The sequence below is a fragment of the Muntiacus reevesi genome, chromosome 17 (genome assembly GCF_963930625.1).
Source record: "Muntiacus reevesi chromosome 17, mMunRee1.1, whole genome shotgun sequence".
Lineage (NCBI taxonomy): Eukaryota > Metazoa > Chordata > Mammalia > Artiodactyla > Cervidae > Muntiacus > Muntiacus reevesi.
Genome location: NC_089265.1, coordinates 48,513,661 through 48,532,242, shown reverse-complemented (window position 1 = coordinate 48,532,242; position 18,582 = coordinate 48,513,661). Strand labels below are relative to the sequence as shown.

The following is an 18,582-nucleotide window of genomic DNA, read 5'->3' as shown; positions in this document are numbered from 1 at the left end:
AACAAACTGAAATATCAGAGTGGCTATGCCTATACCTGTATTTTACCTGTATTTCCAGAGTGAGGTATTGTGCAAGTGACATCTGAGATGTACCTTGAAGAAGAGAATTTCCAGAAGAGCAAGGAGTCAGGTGAATACTGCAGGTGGAAAGACTGGCACAGAAACAGGAAAGGACTGTGTATAGGATCTGGAGAATAATGGGAAGTCCAGTTTGGCTTTGTTAAGGGACAGAGCCAAAAAAAAAAAAAAGCAACGGGAAAAGTATTTTGAGACAAGTAGAGATAGGAGCCTTTAAAAGCCCAGACGAAGAATCTGTTCAAATGCAGAAGGTAAATGGGGGCTAATGGTGACTTCTGAACAGGCAAATGGCATCATCAAAATTAAGCTTTAAGACCATCCTCTTCGATCTCAAGTTTAACCCCTTCATCTTTGGTAACTAGACTTCATTTACACCAGCTAGTTTCTGTTCCTCTAGGGACTTTGCACTGTGTCTCCTCTACACGGACCTCACCCCACCCTAGACCTCCAGGTAGCCAGCTCCTTATTCAGATCTCTGCTCAACTGCTCCCTACTTAATGAGGCTCCCTAACTAGCCTATCTAAAGGAGTCCTCCCATCCTCAGGCACTTTAGACTCTACTAACGTATTCTGCTTTCCAATAGCAGCTTATCATTTGAAATTATTTTATGCCATAACTGCCTCATAGGGTGGCTCCTTCCACTAAATACAAGCTTCATGTGAGCTGCTGCTGCTGCTAAGTCACGTGAGTCGTGTCTGACTCTGTGCGACCCCATAGACAGCAGCCCACCAGGCTCCCCCGTCCCTGGGATTCTCCAGGCAAGAACACTGGAGTGGGTTGCCATTTCCTTCTCCAGTGCATGAAAGTGAAAAGTGAAAGTGAAGTTGCTCAATCGTGTCCAACTCTTAGTGACCCCATGGACTGCAGCCCACCAGGCTCCTCCGTCCATGGGATTTCCCAGGCAAGAGTACTGGAGTGGGGAGCCATTGCCTTCTCCCATGTGAGCAGACAGCTTACGAAAGACAGATATAGTAGGACTAGATCTATTAAAATGGCTGTTAAGCAATAGGTACTCAATAACTATTTTTTAGCAGCTTTACTGTAAAATTCAAATACCATGCATTTATCAAAGTATACTATTCAATGATTTTTAGTACAGTTGCACAGCTGTGTAAAAAATCACCACATCCAATTATAGAACATTTTCATCACCACCAAAAGAAACCCCATACCCATTAGTAGTCCCCCACACCCCCCACCAATTCCTCACTGCTCCAGTCCTAGGTGACCACTAATCCACTTTCTTTCTCAGTAGATTTGTCTACTCTGGACATTTCATATAAACAGAATCCTACATGCATGCCCTTTTGTGACTGGCTCTTTTCACTTAGCCAGGAAGAATGTTTTCAAGGTTCATCCACGTTGTAGCTATATTAGTGCTTAGTCACTCAGTCATATCAGACTCCTTGCTAATCCATGGACTGGAGTCCACCAGGCTTCTCTGTCCATGGGGTTTCCCAGGCAAGAATACTGGAGTGGGTTGCCATTTCCAACTCCAGGGGATCTTCCAGATCCAGGGGTCGAACTTGCATCTCCTGTGTCTCCTACATTGCAGGTAGATTCTTTCCCAATAAGCCAACAGGGAAGCTGAATTAGTACTTCATACATTTTTATTGCAGAATATTCCATGTAAGGAAACACTATATTTTATTTGCCCATTCATCAGTTGATAGACATTTGGGTTGTTTTCATTTTTCTGGCTCCAGTGAATAATGCTGCCATGGGCTTTTGTCTACAAGTTTTTGTGTGAACAAATGTTTCATTTCTCCTGAATGTATACTTAGGGGTGGAATTGTTGGATCATATGGTACTTCTACTAATACATTTAACCTTTCAAAGAAGTGCCAGATTGTCTTCCTACGGTGGTTGCAACACTTTGCATTTCCACCAATAGCATATCAGAGTTCCACATTTTCCACATCCTTGCCAACACTTGTGATTATCTGTCTTTCTGATTATAGTAGTCCAATTGAGTATGATGTGAATTAATATCTCATTGTGGTTTTGATTTGCATTTCCCTAATGACTAATGATATTGAGCATCTTCTCATGCGCTTACTGGAGACGTGTCTATTCAGATCCTTTGTGCCCATTTTTAACTGGGTTATTTGTCTTTTAATATTAAATGTAGGTGTTCCTTATATATTCTGGATACAAGTCTCTCATTAGATGTGATTTGCAAATATTTTCTCCCATTCTGTGGGTTGCTTTTTGACTTTCTTGATGGTATCCTTCAATAACTATTTTTAAAATAAAACAATGAATAAAACTAATCCTTTAAGACAGGAAAAGACAAAACAAACAAACAAACAAAAAAACCTGTGACCAGTTCATAAGTATGTGGAAAATTTGTGGCAAGGCAGGACCTAGAGGAGAATTCAAGTCATCTGTTTTCATCCCTGAGCTTTGTTTACTGATTCTCAGCATTGTCCAACCAGCCCAGAAGCAATAACATCACCCTATCATGAGTCAAACAATGCAGCATTTGGTAAACTGGCTCATGAGCACCAAACAAGTGGAAAGATTCCCCAAGGTTAAAAAAATAAAGAAAAAAGGTTTTGCTGGAAACTAGGCTATAATAAATCTTAAATGGCCTACAATTTAGTTTTCTCTTGAAAAACTGAAACTGATGAATGGGTCCCACACACATACAGGGGGGGAAAAAAAACCAAAACATTAGTTAGATGCACCTAGAATAGGCCCAGGATGAGTAAGTGGCAAACTTCTAAACTTGTAGTTACGGATATACACTTACAAGATTAAAGGTCCTGAAACTGTCTTCCCCGCCTGCACTGCATTCAAACTCGTGAGCACTGCCCAGTTTTATTATGGTTGAGAAACTTCAACTAGTGAAAACAAGGTGCAAGCCTGGGAACATTGATATGGAGAGAACTGGTATATTTTTACAGCTGCAAGAGCTTCTCAGAGTAGAAAAATACCAGGCCTTAAGTACTTATTACAAAAATATCAGCCCTTAAGTACTTGTGGAAAATATATATGAGATATACATTTGTGTGTGTGTGTGCACACAAATACATGCACACTGGGAAAGGCAGCAGGGAAGGACTTGTTTTTAATAAATCTTAGCCAGTTTCAATGATGGCAGGGTATCCACAGAGTAATTTGCCCAGGACAGAATTAACCCCTTCGATAATGCACAGACAGGGCTTCCCAGGAGGCTCAGCAGTAAAGAATCCGCCTGCCAATGCAAAAGCCACAGGAGACATGGGTTCAATCCCTGGGTTAGGAATATCTCCTGGAGGAGGAAATGGCAACCCACTCAGGTATTCTTGCTGGGATAATCCCATGGACAGAGGAGCCTCGTGGGCTATAGTCCTTGGGGTCACAGAGTTGGACACAACTGAGCATGCACGCATAGTGCACAGAACATTCAACTAGAAACTTCATGCTTCTTGTATGCTAACCCTAACCTAACAATCAAACTCACATATAAATGCAAACAAGATTAATCTAATATTGTAGAGTGCAATCTAAAAATATACATTATACAGAGAGCAAATTATAAATAAGTTTAAAAACACATTTCAAAATATATCCACATTCTTATAAGGCAGTAAAGTTAAACTAAGAATACATAAAAGATACATAGCTTCATTAGACTATATAATTATGTAAAGGGCAGAATACATGATGTGAATAAATTATAGGTATAATTATTATAGTGGAAAGTAGTCTACATGACAACTAAAAGGTAGAGGCAAACATAAAATGTGACATTGTATAAAACATTTTAAAATCACCCTTAACTATTATTCCTGGCTTCACATTCTGTTTACAACCTTCCCTCCATATTCAGTGCTCAACACAATCTTCAGTTTTTAAATCAAATATGGGAAGGTTCATTTGAGAATTGAAAGTAATCGCTCATGTGTCTGTCTTTATCCCTTAAGTTGACAGAGGACCTGCAGTGCAAATAGTAATGCACAGATGTGTAAAGTCGAGATAATACCTAAATTTACCAAAGGAGAACTGAAGTACGGGGCAGACTTCATGTTTATCTGCCTAGTGGGTACACCAGCACGAAATACTTGGAAATCTTATCTTAACCAAGCTGATAACACTGCTAATATCACAGTCTCACAGTTTCCTGATTCCATCCAATTCACCGGCCTTCACCTGTTCTCTATCTGGTCATCCCACCTTGAACCTTAACTTTATGCAGAATAGCTCTAATTTATACGAACAAAATTACCCTCTAGGATGGCTTCCATCTTTCCACTTCTATTCCTCTTACCAAACTGGTTTTCCATTTTCATTTTGAACTATAGCCTTTATAACTGCCCTATTCCTTTGGTTCACCAGTCCTATTTTGGCCCCACCACTCTTGTCAAAACCTGGACACTGTGGTCTATCATTTCAAAGATGGAATCCTTTGCACTCAAGAACCATTCATCCCCATCGCCCCCAGCTTCCCCAGTCTCTTGTTCCTTTCTCTCTCACCCTGACACATTCTAACTCCCTGTTTTGTCCTTATCTAATCTCAGGTTCCTAAGTATTAGGGACTAAAGCACAAAACAATGGAGACTGGTTCATTTTCTCACTCTGTTACCCACGACTTACTGAGCAATAACTACATAAAAGCCGCTACTGCCATTGCTATTTGGCAACTCTTCTCACTGGCATTGGTCATTATCTCTTATCAGAATTTCCTAACAATGTTCCCAAACACTGAAGCACTGGGCCACTAATTTCACTCAGTTCCCCCTCTCTCTGCCAGTGGCCTTCACCTCTGAACTGATAATGAGATCCAGGCCATTGTCTCCACGCGCTCACTTCCTTTCCTCCCCAACATGGACTGCCTAAATCTCCATTCACCCTCATTCCTCTTTAGTCTCAAAGCATCCATGTTCCTCTTCCTTTCCAAATCCATTCCTCTCCAGGTACACCCATTATGCTGGCCGCCCCAAGTGCCCACTGGGCTTCTCCCATGCCAGCCACTGTGCTCGATGCTGGGGACACAAATAGGAATGAGGCACAGCCCGGCTTTCCCAGCTAGTGGAAGAACAGACATGCAATTATACACCCACACACAAACACACACATTCAATCAGGCTGACCATATCATTTCTCTGCCAAACTCAGATATGCTTGAAAGTGAAGGGGATGTTAAAAAAAATACTGAATTCAGGTGAACTGATTTACTGTAGGCATAAACCAGGGCTCTCCCTTGCAAAATATGGTATCAGTTCCGTTCAGTCACTCAGTTGTATCCAACTCTTTGCGAACCCATGGACTGCAGCACGCCAGGCTTCCCTGTCCATCACCAACTCCCGGAGCTTACTCAAACTCATGTCCCTCGAGTTGGTAATGCCATCCGACCATCTCAACCTCTGTCATTCTCTTCTCTTCCCGCCTCAATCTTTCTCAGCATCAGGGTCTTTTCGAATGAGTCAGGCCTTTGAATCAGGTGGCCAAAGTATTGGAGTTTCAGCTTCAGCATCAGTCCTTCCAATGAACATTCAGGACTGATCTCCTTTAGGATTGACTGGTGTGTGGTCACACTAACTGCAACTTAGTATGGTACCTTCAATTATGCAGCCATTAAAGTGTGTCTAAAAGGATTCAGTATCATTGGAAAAGCCTCACAATATAATGGTAAGTATATAGAAACTGAGCATAACTTGGCTTAAAAAAACAAGATAAAACAATTGAGATTTACTGGGTATGTAATATGTGCCAGGCACCATTCTAACTACTTTTAACTAATCCTCACAACAATTCCAGGAGGAAATACTATTAGATCTTTTTCACACATGAAGAAAGTAGGACAGATGGGTGCTTCTTTAAGCATCTTTAAGATGCTTGCCTAGGGTTCCCCAGCTAGGAAGTGGCAGTATTAGGATTCAAACCCTTTTAGTTCTATACCTATGATCCTAAATACACCAGGACATTGATGAGAAAGAGATGAAGGGAGATAACGTAGGAGGGCAGGCAGATGCACAATGAAACTTCCCCTCACTACTCAGTCAAGCATTGGTGTTGAGAACACAGCACCATGTTTCAGCTCTCATCACCTAGATTCTCTCTAGCGTAACCCTCTGTGGCTTTATGACTGTGTCTTCAGGGCCTCCCCACCCTCTTCATCTACTCCCTATATCCCTTGCCTTCTACATGGTGACATTCCTTCGGGTTGTATTCTCAGTCCTCCTATCTTGTTTGTTTCACATCTTAGCATCCTGCGTCCTTTCACAGCTTTACTTATACTGAGATGGCTGAGCGGCAGTGCTCACTTCTTTCCTGCCCTAAATTCTCTCCTGGCTACTGTACATTTCCATCTGCCTGACTCTCTACCTGCCAACAACACTACAGCTGGACCTCCCATGTTGTTCCCCAAAATGCTCCTGCAGGCGGTCCTCATCCCACAGATGACCTCCATGTTCCTGGTCCCAAGCTATAAACCCTTTTCTCTTCATCTTCTCGCTCTTTCTCAATGTTCACTTCCACTAGATTACTGAGCCATACTGAATCCACCTGTACTAGAGCTTCTGAATCTATTCTTTCAGTTGTCACAAGTTCTGTGTTTATAACAATAACTTTGCCCAATACAATACCCTCTCTGCCTCCTCCAGTTCATTATGCACACAGCTACCAGCAAATTCCCCACCAGGCAGGGCTGAACCATAATGCATTGCCTGAGACTCCATCAGTATTTGCCTTCCTTAAGAATGGTTATGGATAAAAACATCCTAGGTCCCTGAGAGCAGAGAGTATATTATGTATTACATGGTAGATTCTGACGTGTTTTGAATCAATAGGTTGTTGTCTCCTTCTCAGGCATCTTCAGTGTAACTCTTTATCTTCCTTGATCATGTTGAAACTCCCTAACCTAGGCATTTAAGGCTTTATATAATCTGATTTGTAGTGGGTATGTTTCTTGTCCTACATCTCCTTTCCTTTATTCTACTAGTGGCATCCTCTCTTCTTTTAGGAAACTGTCCTTCCTCAGTTGGTAGGGCGCCCACCCAATATCAACATCTCCCTCACTTCAAGGGTGGACAAGTGACCCAAGCTAACTCACTAAAACACCACCACCCCCACAAACAAAGTGACTGGCCTGAAAATAGGGATATGACCCAATTGGGAAGAACTGAAATCTTTTTCAGGGGTTAATTTCAAGACTGGGTAAGAGAGGTACTAAGAATCAAAAGAGCTCTACTGCTCATGGAAAGGGCCTGATTGAAAATGAAGCAAATACAGGGAAACAGATAAGAATCTTATGTTAGTACTACCTCTGACTTTTCAGCTGGATAGACCCACAATCACTTTTCTTAAACTTGAATCTATATGTGTTTCAGAAATTCATAATTCTTCAGATGAGAAAAGTACAGTGGAGTGTAATATACACTCTATGTGGATCAAGGACAACATCTTCAAACTCAAACTCAGTAATAGATTTCTGCAATCAAACACAGTAATGTCCTACTTGATGCCAGTTTAGGTCAGGGTAGGTTTTTGCCATGAAGAAAGTACAGATAAGATGAGGTTTGGTTGCAAAAAGTTTCAGCTTCTGCCTTCAGAACTGCATATAAAGGCATGTGGATCTGTTTAAACCAACAGATTCCCTGTTCCCTTATCTGCCTGTTTATTGGTTTTATTTGAGCAGTATGAGTTGGGTTTTTGACACATGTACTCAAAAGAGTCCCATCTGTATTCTTTATGGGCCTCTCTATATTTCAGTTTTATTTCCCACTACTCTCCTACACATAACTCATATTTGAGTCAAATGTAAAAGACTGTTTGAATGTCTATATAAAAATAAAAAATCATGCAACCTCCACATCACATATGCCTTATAAACCAAAGATGTTCAACCAAGAGATGGGGAGCCTTGGCTGCTTGATCCTCTGGTCAGCTGTCCCAGCCCTACACCACCCTCCAAGGCTCTCAGGGGAAAATGTGAGACTTTCCATGCAAAATGCTGGGCTGGATGAAGCACAACCTGGAAACAAGATTGCCGAGAGAAGTATCAATAACCTCAGATATGCAGATGACACCACCCTTATGGCAGAAAGTGAAGAAGAATTAAGAGCCTCTTGATGAAGGTGAAAGAGGAGAATGAAAACGCTGGCTAAAAACTCAACATTCAAAAAATGAAGATCATAGCATATGGTCCCATCACTTCATGGCAAATAGATGGGGAAACAATGGAAACAGTGACAGACTTTACTTTCTTGGGCTCCAAAATCACTGCAGATGGTGACTGCAGTCATGAAATTAAAAGACACTTGTTCCTTGGAAGAAAAGCTATGACAAACCTAGACAGTGTATTAAAAAGCAGAGACATTGCCAGCAAAGGCCCGTCTAGTCAAAGCTGTGGTTTTTCCAGTGGTCATATATGGATGTGAGAGTTGTATCACAAAGAAGGCTGAGTGCTGAAGAATTGATGCTTTTGAACTGCAGTGTTGGAGAATACTCTTGAGAGTCCCTGGACTGCAAGGAGATCAAACCAGTCAGTCCTAAAGGAAATCAATCCTGAATATTTATTGGAAGGACTGATGCTGAAGCTCCAATACTTTGGTCACCTGTTGCAAAGAGCCAACCCTGATGCTGGGAAAGACTGAAGGCAGGAGGAGAAGGGGATGACAGAGGATGAGATGGTTGGATGGTATCACTGACTCAATGGATATGAGTTTGAGCAAGCTCTGGGAGATGGTGGAGGCCAGGGAAGCCTGGCGTGCTGCAGTCCATGGGGTTGGAAATAGTTGGAGATGACTGAGAGGCTGAATGACAACAATGGGAGAGTCATGCCACACTGACGCCTCCCCATTTCTGTTTCCAGTAGATCCCCAGGGGCAATTACGAGAACCTGGAAATTCACCAGTGCTCCACTAGAGAAACTCCTAGTAACTCCTGCATTCTCTTACTTTTCCTCTGCAGCAGCCTCCATCTCCTTGGAGCCCTTATAGATCATGCAATTCTTCCTATGTCTGTCTTTATTTATATCTTCATGCTTGTTCTTAGGCACTCGATAACACAGCAATCCTGAGAGGCAGATGGGGCAGGTGCTCAGGTCCCCAACTTGAGAGTCAGGTTGATAAATAAAAGGGAAAACCATAGAGCTTCACTCAAACCTTCTGACTTAGTTTCGTCTTCTTTCTAGTCTCTTTTTCCTCCTAGGGTTAACTCAAATGGAAGAGTTTATTGGCCTGGATAGTTCCCTCTTGGTACACTTAGGTGGAGAGAGGTAATCTGTTGAACTAGTGAGAATGTTGCATGCGCAACTGCACTCTAGTCAGTTCTGTCGCTCAGTCATGTCCGACTCTTTGCAACCCGAGACTATGTGCAAATTTAATCCTGATAAAAATAAAAATTCATATACGTAGCATATTCATAACATGAGCATCTATACATGTCCATTTTTATCACCCAGGAAGCCAAAGTCAGCTTCTTTGTCATTTAATCCAACCTGAATGAGCCAAGTGATCAAATCCCGAGGCACAAAGATGTCTGCAGATACTTCAGCCTTGGGGAAAACCCAGACACTGCTTCGCATAACTTGAACCGACAACACAAATACCCCTCCCGGCCCAGGGGATGTTTCTGGGTCAGGACTCCCTCCCTTAACCAGAGAGTCAGACATGGCTGGACACTTTCCCAGCACACTACCCTGCTTCTCTGGCTGACCTTTAAGATTAGGACCTCTGGATATAAACTCATGAAAGATAGTCATAAGGCAAATTCAACTGCCTTGGGGCTCACAAAAATGCAGTGTTTCATTTCAAATAGACCCCGAAAATCCCAATGGCCACATAACAAGCCATTCCTAGCCTATGAGGTTAAAGCAACAGACCCACCATCAGCAGACCAAGCACTCTGAACTGCTTTTCTCCTGAAAAGTTCCCCCACTCATGAGAACTATGCATGTGAGGGTGGTTAGCAGAGGTCAGAGCTAAGGTTCTTGGGTGTGGAAATCAGAGCCGAGGTTCTTGCCTGGTGCAAAGCCAGATGCATCACACAGGGATCAATCTGGGGCTCCCACGTCCATTTACAAATGCCTAAGGATTTAACTAGGGGAGCACAGTGCACTCCCATACAACCCACCAGACTAGCCCTGTCCCCTATTTCTGATGCCATCCATGAGCACGGGGCACTCACCCTCCACTGCTTACCAGCACTTCAAGCATCCCACGTTATTCACAGGTCAAAACAAACCAAGAAAGTGAGAAACCTTCAGGACATTGCTGAACAAAGGTTCTTCCTGCTAAAGCATCCTGTCCTGCTGATTTGGAAAATGGTTCTTGTCACCTTTGTCATGCAGACCACATTCAGAATTGAGTGAAATAGGAATTCATATATGATTTCTCATAATGTACCAAGGCAAGGTGCTTTATAAAATAATCGGTCTTCAGATTATTTTTTGTCCCCTTCTCCCATGTCCAGTGAGCTTATCCTACATTATTTAATGGATTACAGCAAAGATCAGCCAGGGAGGGGAACACTGCCATGGGAAATCAGCCAGAATTGTTTAGAACCCAGCGGAAAACTATTTTTAAACTATTTCAAATTGTTGGTTGAAATGGAAAACCCGTTTCCCTGTCTATAGAGCTCTGATTTAGCTTTTTTGACTCAGTCATCAAACATATTTTCCTGATCTTCAGTGTGTTGCATTTTCCATTATAAAAATGTCTTCCTTTTATCATACCTAAATAAAGTCTGAATCTCACTTATTTCAGATTCGGATTCAACAAACCTTCCAAAGCTACTTAACTATGTGCTGAGCAGTACGGAGCCGATTCCCTCTATTATCTGATTTATTCTTTTACAGATGAAGGAATAGGAGCTCCATTAAGTTCACTGACTTTCCTGCTTTCCTAGACCTTGCATGTGGCATCTGTAGGGTTTCCAAGTCTCTGCTCTCAATGGGACTGCCAGGTAAAACATTCTCCCCAGTATTAGTCTCTGCTGGCTTTATCTTTCTGGAATCTTGCTCAAGATAACTCACAAAGTTTTTTTGGGGGGTGGGGGGGGGAGGGTAATCTGGTAATCTCAGTTTGGAATCAAGGATTAAAAGCACCTCACAGAAGGATAAATGCAGCTGGTGCACAGAGCCAAAACGGAGTTGGAATACCCAGAAGTTAGTTCCTCCAGGTTTGGAGACTGCAGCCAAAGGTTCACAATCAACACCATGTTGGGTCTTATTCTTTCATGTCTTCTTTATCCTCTCACCACTCCACTGCTGGCTAAAATCCAGGCCTCTTTTTTCCACCCCTGTGTGGGCCAACAGACAGATGTCCCTACCCTCAGCCACCCTCGCCGTGCTGATTACACTAAATATTGAGATGGCTTGGAGTTGGGTCTTGTAGGAAAAGAAATACAGGACTTTCTAGAGCTGATGGTAATGCCAAGAAAAATATGATATATAATGACATGAAAACTACTACAGCATCATTTTAGAGTTTTGAGGCATAACCATTCACAAAATACAAACATTATGTGAAAACCTACCAAGATAACTGCTATCTCTATCACCCAAGCCAAGAAAAGCTTCATTACTGTTCCCCTTCCAGGATGTCAAGCATGTTCTTTCTGCCTGTTTGCTTACTTCTCTTGTGTCACTCTCTACATACTATCTGTCTTGAACATGACAGGCCAGGTTTTCTGTAGAAATCTCCAGGCCAGAAATTTACCTATGGTAGCTTTTAAATGCTAAGATGCTACAGAATACATGACACTGAAACTCTGAACAGATATTCAAAACCAAATTTTTACTGTGTACAAAGTCACTATTTTATTCACCTAAAATATTACACAGAAAAGACCTCAAAAATACTACCAGGATATTAAATGACTATAGAAACAATAAAAGGCCTCAGTTCCAATCTGTGACACATGAGGTGGAACCCCAAGCCCAAATGGGTAAAAACAGGGGCACATTCTAGAGATATTTGCAAATTAGTTACTGCCCTCAACTGAACCACAGCTGGCTTACTGATATAAAGAAAGAACAACAAAAAGATGGCCCTCACAGTGCAATGATGTTGCATGTGTGAGCTCAATTTACCACCTTCAAGACTTAGCCCTTTGATCTACAGAGGAAATGCTTTTCACTGTAAGAATTCTTTTTAAACTGGTCAGGGCATCAGTTCAAGGAGTCCTCTGTCACCCCAGTAAGCTCTCAATTTCCTCATTGGCATTGTAAAAACCACAATAAACCACATTTGGTGTTACTTGAATGTAAATTTTCTTAGTATTACCTTTTAAATGAAAATCCACGGATCTTCACTATAAAGCCCTTTGTAAAAAGTCAGTCAAGGTTGCAGGATAATGCAATGTTTGCTTATTCAAAAATGAGTTCTGTGACAATTTCTTCTCCCCCATTCTGACAGGTTCCAAATGTGTAAGTTCTATTTAATGAGTTTATTTTGATACAGATCTTTCCACTTTCATAATTCCTAAAGCTGCTTAGGTTCAAGAAGTCCAGGTCAGTTGGAATTAAGTATCTGTGAATTAAGCCTGGACATTTGCTTTCTGTCTACTGAGTCACTAAATCAGAATTCAGGGAAATGGGGATTTTACTTTCTTCCGCCTTCCTTTCATCCTCACAGGCAGGCGTAGGCCTGGACCAGACAGTCCTAGGTCTGATTCACACCCTTGGTACTGTCTAGATAGGTGGCCTGTGTGGGTAAATTCTCCAGAATATTGGTTCCCCTGTTGCTGTAAGTGGAGTAATATCCAACAAAAATGGTTGTTCTGTGGATTATGAAGAAAGTGTATGGTCAAGAACTATTCTTCCCAACATGCCGCTTTTATGGGAGATGACCAGTGTTAGCTGAACCTGAAAGATGCATCTGGAAAGATTATTAACATGACTACTTTTATTATTAGCCTTTCCCTTTACATTCCCCAGGTCACATGCAGCATCCCCCAACTTCAAGCTCATGTAAAAAAGATTTGAATAGACTTAATGTTTTCTTCCATAAAAAGAATATAGAAGAAGCAGGTAGAATCCTCACAAGCCATTAGAATGAAACTCTCCTGAAAATGACAAGCACTCTGACAAAAAAAATCTGGCTGGCTGGCTGTGGCTTCCTTTCCGGTGTGTGTTAGACTGGGGGACGAGAAATACAGACCGTGCCCCTTGCCTTGGTCTCAGCCCTCCACCAGACTGGTTTCTCCAGAACATGTCCACTCTCTGGCCCCTCAAACAGCAGCAAGATCCCCCCACCTGACCCCCTCCTGCGCCTCCGAAGCCCCAGTGCTTCTGCTAGATGCAGCAACAGCGGCAGCTCTGCCTGCTCTGGAGGCTGCGTCCCCCAGGCAGCCCGGAGTACCCATGCTGGAGGACGTGTTCCTGGACATGGAGGTCCATAGCTTCAGAAACCAACAGTCTGGGCTCTCCTGCTCCAGCGGCCCCAGCCGGCATCCTCCTCTCCCCTCTCCCACGCAGAGCACGCGGGGCTCGTGAAGCCAGAGCAGTCCCAGCAGCGCGCCTGCTGTGAGGGCGCCCCTATCACCCTCGCCTCCCTCCCCCATTAGAGTCTCATCAGAGTCAGACCAGCGCCACTCCTCGGGCCAGGCCAGGGGGAGCGAGTGGGAGGGGTGTAAGGATGGGGGAGCACTTTCTGGGACCTGCTTCCACTGCCCCTTCCACCCATTTCTTGCAGGAAAGAGAGCGAGGAAGCCAAGCCCGGAGGTACCTCCAAATCTGTAGTGCTTCCAGTCATTCCCATAACATCCCCCAATTCACAGTCCCCCCAGCCGGGCCATTCCGCCCAAAGCCCGCGGGACCTCACGAAAACCCCGCGCCACCGCCGCCTCCGGGTCCCGCACATAACTCCCAGAGGGAAGACCCGCTGTTTTCCAAAGCAGAACCAGGTCAGTGGTCTCGGAAGTTTGACACCTCCCACTCCGGCTCTGCATCTAGAAGCCCCCACGCTTATCCAGCTTGAGAGGGGAAGCCAGGAGGTCTCCCCACAAGTCTTCGCTCACGCCGGGTCCTCTCTCCCCTTTCTCGAGTCTAGCTCCATCCCTCCACGCCTCTGGCGCCTTCACTGAGTGACCAGAGGTTCTCTCGCTCCTAAAAGAGGAAACTTCTTTTCAGGGCTGAATTCAGGTCCGAGCAGGAAAGGCTTTCCCTTCCTTGCCTCTCTCCCCTTATCCCGGCTCTCAGAAACCACAGGGAGCCGGCACCAGGGGCGTGCTTACCCCCCCTAACCCCTAAAAGAGTCCACTGCTCCCCGACTTTCCACTGCAAGAGGTCCGGTCGGGTCTGAAACTACCCGGGGGTTATGTACACTCGTGATTCTTCCAGAGACCCTACCTGTCCCTCCTGATTTGCAAGAAACAAGTAAACAAAACACAAATCGTATCAACTTTGGAGACCGAGTGTGTGTGTGTGTGTGTGTGTGTGTGTGTGTGTGTGTAAGAGTGAGTGAGAGGAGAGAGAGAGCATCGCAGAAGAGTTAGGGCAACAGCTGCAAGAACACATCTGGAAGAGGGGGAGGGGACAGACGAGGAGGGGACAGCGCGAGGTCGTGGGGGACTCCCCCCCGTTTCCCCGCCCTCGCAGCTTCGGGGCCGAGAACCCGGCCAGCCAGCGGTTACCTGTCCTATGTTGATGAATCCGTACTTGCTGGCTATGCGGTTGGCCTCCGGGAAGCCGCCGGCGATTTTGACTGCCCAGTGGTTGGTGTAGACGCGCGTCCGGCACACGGGGAGCAGGCAGCCCCCAAGGAGCGCCAGCACGCAGAGCAGGTCCAGCCGTCCCGGGCAGCAGCAGCGGCTCCCCCAGCCCATGGCCCCGGCGCTTGGCTGCTGCTTCGATCGCTCGCTAGCTCCGCTCACTAAGCTGAGCGCACAACTTAACTTCTTCGGCCTGGGCCGCCCGAGCGCGCAGCCCCCGGCCGCCGCGGCTCGCAGCCCTGAGAGATCGGCAGGAGGCGGCGAGCCCCGGCAGGGAGCTGAGCAGCGAGCCTCGCACCCACTCCTAGACCATCCCTGGGGCTCCGGGGACCTGTGCTCCCAGCTCTACGGCCCGCGGGGCGGTCGGCCGGCGCTCCCCGGCTCCGGCGCAGGAGGCGGCTGAGTGGGGCGGGCGCCCTCCCGCAGTTGGGTCCCGCCGGGCTCGGCTCCCGGACTCTCCGACTCGCCCTTGCTCCTCCCGGGGCCCCCGAGCGCGGCGGAGGCGGCGGTGCAGGCAGCGGCTGGGCGCCCCCTCTGCTGGCGCGGGCTCCGAGCGCTCGCTAGCTCGCTCCCCGAGCTCCCTCCGGCTCCAAGCAGCGCGCTGGGAGTGTAAGTGGCAATGGCAGCAGCGCCTGCTCTGCATAAATGACTCCCCCCGCCCCCCTCTACACCCCTCCTTTCCCACATCCCCCTCCTCCTCTCCCTCCTCCGCCCGCCCGAAAGCGGCCACGGTGAGGCGCCAACCAGGTCCTAGCGCCGCCGGGTTCTTCGGGCTGTAACCGACAGGGTCCAGAGCAGCAAAAGCGAGTCTTTCCAAAGGGCCGAGAGCAGAGCTCCGGTGTGGGGGTTTTACCCTCTTCTCTCCTCTCCCTTCTGGATTCGTATTAATTTACCGCCACTTTCCGAAAGACTAAAGAGATTTACAAGCAGGTTCTGGTCAAGCGCCCCCAAGATTCATTCATCCTAGCTCTGAACCTCCTTAAACAAGTAAGTATTTAAGGAGGTCACTTGCGTGTCAATTGCTGAACAAATAGCCCGAGATTTTCACTTCGTTAATTCTTCATGCTTTTCAACAACTGTTTATTTCACAAAATCTGCTCCCGGGAGAAGCTACCACACAGGACGGTAAGGCGCATCGACTCTTGCAAAAGCCAATCTCTGGCAATTCCAAACCCGAGTGTGTTGCCTGCTGACTTTCGAAATCCGTGCTTCCAATACTAGGCAACACCACGGGAGAGTAAAATTCCAGTCGCGGAATTGGGGAAAGATGTTTCTGTGACTATTTGGTATGAGAGTGGATGGAGATGTTGGGCCAAGGGAATAACTTCATTCATTCGTTCCACTGAGTCTGATGAGGACTTCTTTTTCTCCATCAAGGGAAAAGTTTTGCAACTTTTCCAAGCACGGCCCTGTAACAGTGCTGAGTTCGATATAAACAGGACCACAGAGGAATTTCGAATGAAATAAATGTGTGGCCGCCCCGCCTTCATTACTGTATCTTGTACTGTGACTACAGCAGGCAGGAAGAAGCTCGGATTTATCCGCTTCTGCTGAAGAACCTCCCCGCCTTTTCTGGCACAGAACGATTTCTTGTGAAAAAAATATATACCCCTTATGAAATAATTCAATTGACCTTTAAAGTATTCACTATACCTCTAACCCGCCCCCCACCACTTGCTCTCTCCTCTTCCCATCCCCCATTGTCTTTCTTACCAGGCTGTGGTTAACTGTATTTGAAGGTAATTAATACATCACACCTTGGGTAATGACTCTTTTATCTGCCTAGGGCTTCACTTTTCTCCCTCCTCCCCTCAGTGGAACCAAAGCTGCCGAATCAAAACATGCAAATTTTATAAAACTCATAGTTAAATTCATAAAATTATCATTTTATGATTTTACACATCGTATAAAGTATGCCATATTAAATATTTAATCTTGAAAATAAACCCACCAAATGACTTTATTCCCACTCTACTGAAGAAGAAGTGGAAGATCAGAAGAACTAAATCATTTGCAGAAAGGCATGTATTTTAGTTATTTACTTATTTGACTGGTTAGACACATATCTTTTCAACACCTAGAATGTGCCAGGCATTGTGCTGGATACTGGAGAAAGAGGAGGAAGGGGAAGATGGGGAGGCAACAAGGACTAGTGGATTTCAGACTCTGAATATCTCTTGAGTAAATGTGGGTTGTTGTTGTTGTTTGTAGACGGTTAAGCATAAGTACTATGCTTGGGCTTTAGAGTTTTGATATAGCCTCCTTACTGGCTAGTCCCTTTGTACATTCCCTCTTCAACCTGGAGCCTGGAAAGTTTACAAGTCTGTTAGGTCACTGTTAATTGCCAACCAGACCACCTGTATCTATTCATAAGGACATTGGATTATTCCTCTAGGAAACTGATGGGTTTCACATGGGATGGGAAGACCTCAGTCAAAATCCAATATATGCCAGTCAGCCTTTCTTTCCTTCAGAAAGGAAGGCATTTGCTGTTGGATGGGAAGGAGAGCCTGTCTGGTGATGACCCAAAGGCGGTGGCCACTGTGGGGACTATATAAACTACTTCAAGACTGGAGTTTGTAGCATGGGCTGTAGGTTTCTCTGGGACTCTGGCACCATCATTGTTTAGGACAGCAAAGGCAGCCCCCAAATGCTTCTCTTTGTAAGTTGGGTTGCCTCTGGGCTTCACCTTCTGAAGATAATGGGGAGCCGCCTCTGTACCAAGTCTCCTGAGGCCTGGAGGTTGTTTCCTAAGAGGGTCAAATTACTCACTGACCTTTTTTTCTCCATGTTGTGTTTCTCTTTTTCTTTCCACCAACACCCTTGCCTTCTGTGAGTGTGCCCTGCCTGGCACACACACACAGCATTCACTGCATCAGGCATGAGAGAACTGGAAAGTCAGGTAGGAAACGGGTAAACCACTTTTCTGCTTCGTAAACCAATCCCTGGGCCAGCATGTAGCTTACTCAAAGGGTATATTCTTCCATTTGGATGCATACATACTTAGAAGGGGAAAATGTAGCTCAGTTTAAAAAATAAAATAAAGACTTGGAGCCCCCATTCATCTGTCAAATCCAGCATATGAATGTAGATTCATTCATCTTGTTGTCCATGGCTTTCACGGTTATGTTCCACTGCAGTTATGTGTGTTTTCTCAGAGTAGGGTTCTCAAACCTAAATAATACCGAAGAAACCCCTCTCCTACTGGTGAACAAGCACACACTGCTTCCTGTTTTGGGGTCTACCTTAATGAACTCACTAGCTTCCTTGATTAGAGCCAGTTGGCCAGAATGAAGCTTCCAAATAAGGATCAATAGCTGCAGCAAAAAAAAAAACCACCTTCTTTGATGACCTTCAGCTCTGCTGGTTATCCAACTCAGCCCTATTTTCAATGCCTCAGTAGCCAAAAGAACAAGGTACCGATGAAATAGTAGTGGTTAGAGCACAACCAGCACTAACACTGGAAAAAAAGATGAAATCCAAGTCTTCCCCAAATGCTTCCTTTTTGTATGCTAATAGTAGCACTCACGATCTGACCCTCCTCTTTCCCTCTGTAACGTGCCATATGGCAGGAAACTGGGCAGTTTTAAGTTCTACTCTGCCTGATACTTAGCAACATATTACTTGATAATGAGGCCCCACTAGTGTTTGGCCTCTCTGTCAAGGTCCTTCATAGCTCTTAACAGAAAAATTCAGTGAAATGCAATGAAGAGAAACCCAGGCAGTTTAGTACAAGGAGAAGTGAAAAAGTACTCCATGGGACTCATCTTGAAACTCTACAAATGGGAATTATTCTGAGAGGAGTCTGCCTTCTGAGACATCTCATTTCTTCCTCTGCTACCTCTTTTGTTGGAAAATGAC

The 18,582-nt window shown here is 44.9% G+C and overlaps 1 protein-coding gene across 4 annotated transcripts in view; it reads right to left on the bottom strand.

The window, feature by feature from the left end:
• Positions 1–15,344, bottom strand: part of PCSK5 (proprotein convertase subtilisin/kexin type 5) — a 498,339-nt gene extending 482,995 nt beyond the window's left edge. For 3 of the 4 annotated variants that reach the window (XM_065908244.1, XM_065908247.1, XM_065908246.1), the window contains exon 1: positions 14,644–15,344. In XM_065908244.1, coding sequence (XP_065764316.1) covers positions 14,644–14,835 — 192 coding nt within the window. In that variant the 5' untranslated portion in view covers positions 14,836–15,344. The remainder of the gene's footprint in view (positions 1–14,643) is intronic. The other variant, XM_065908248.1, reaches the window with a different exon arrangement.
• Positions 15,345–18,582: the final 3,238 nt, after the last annotated feature.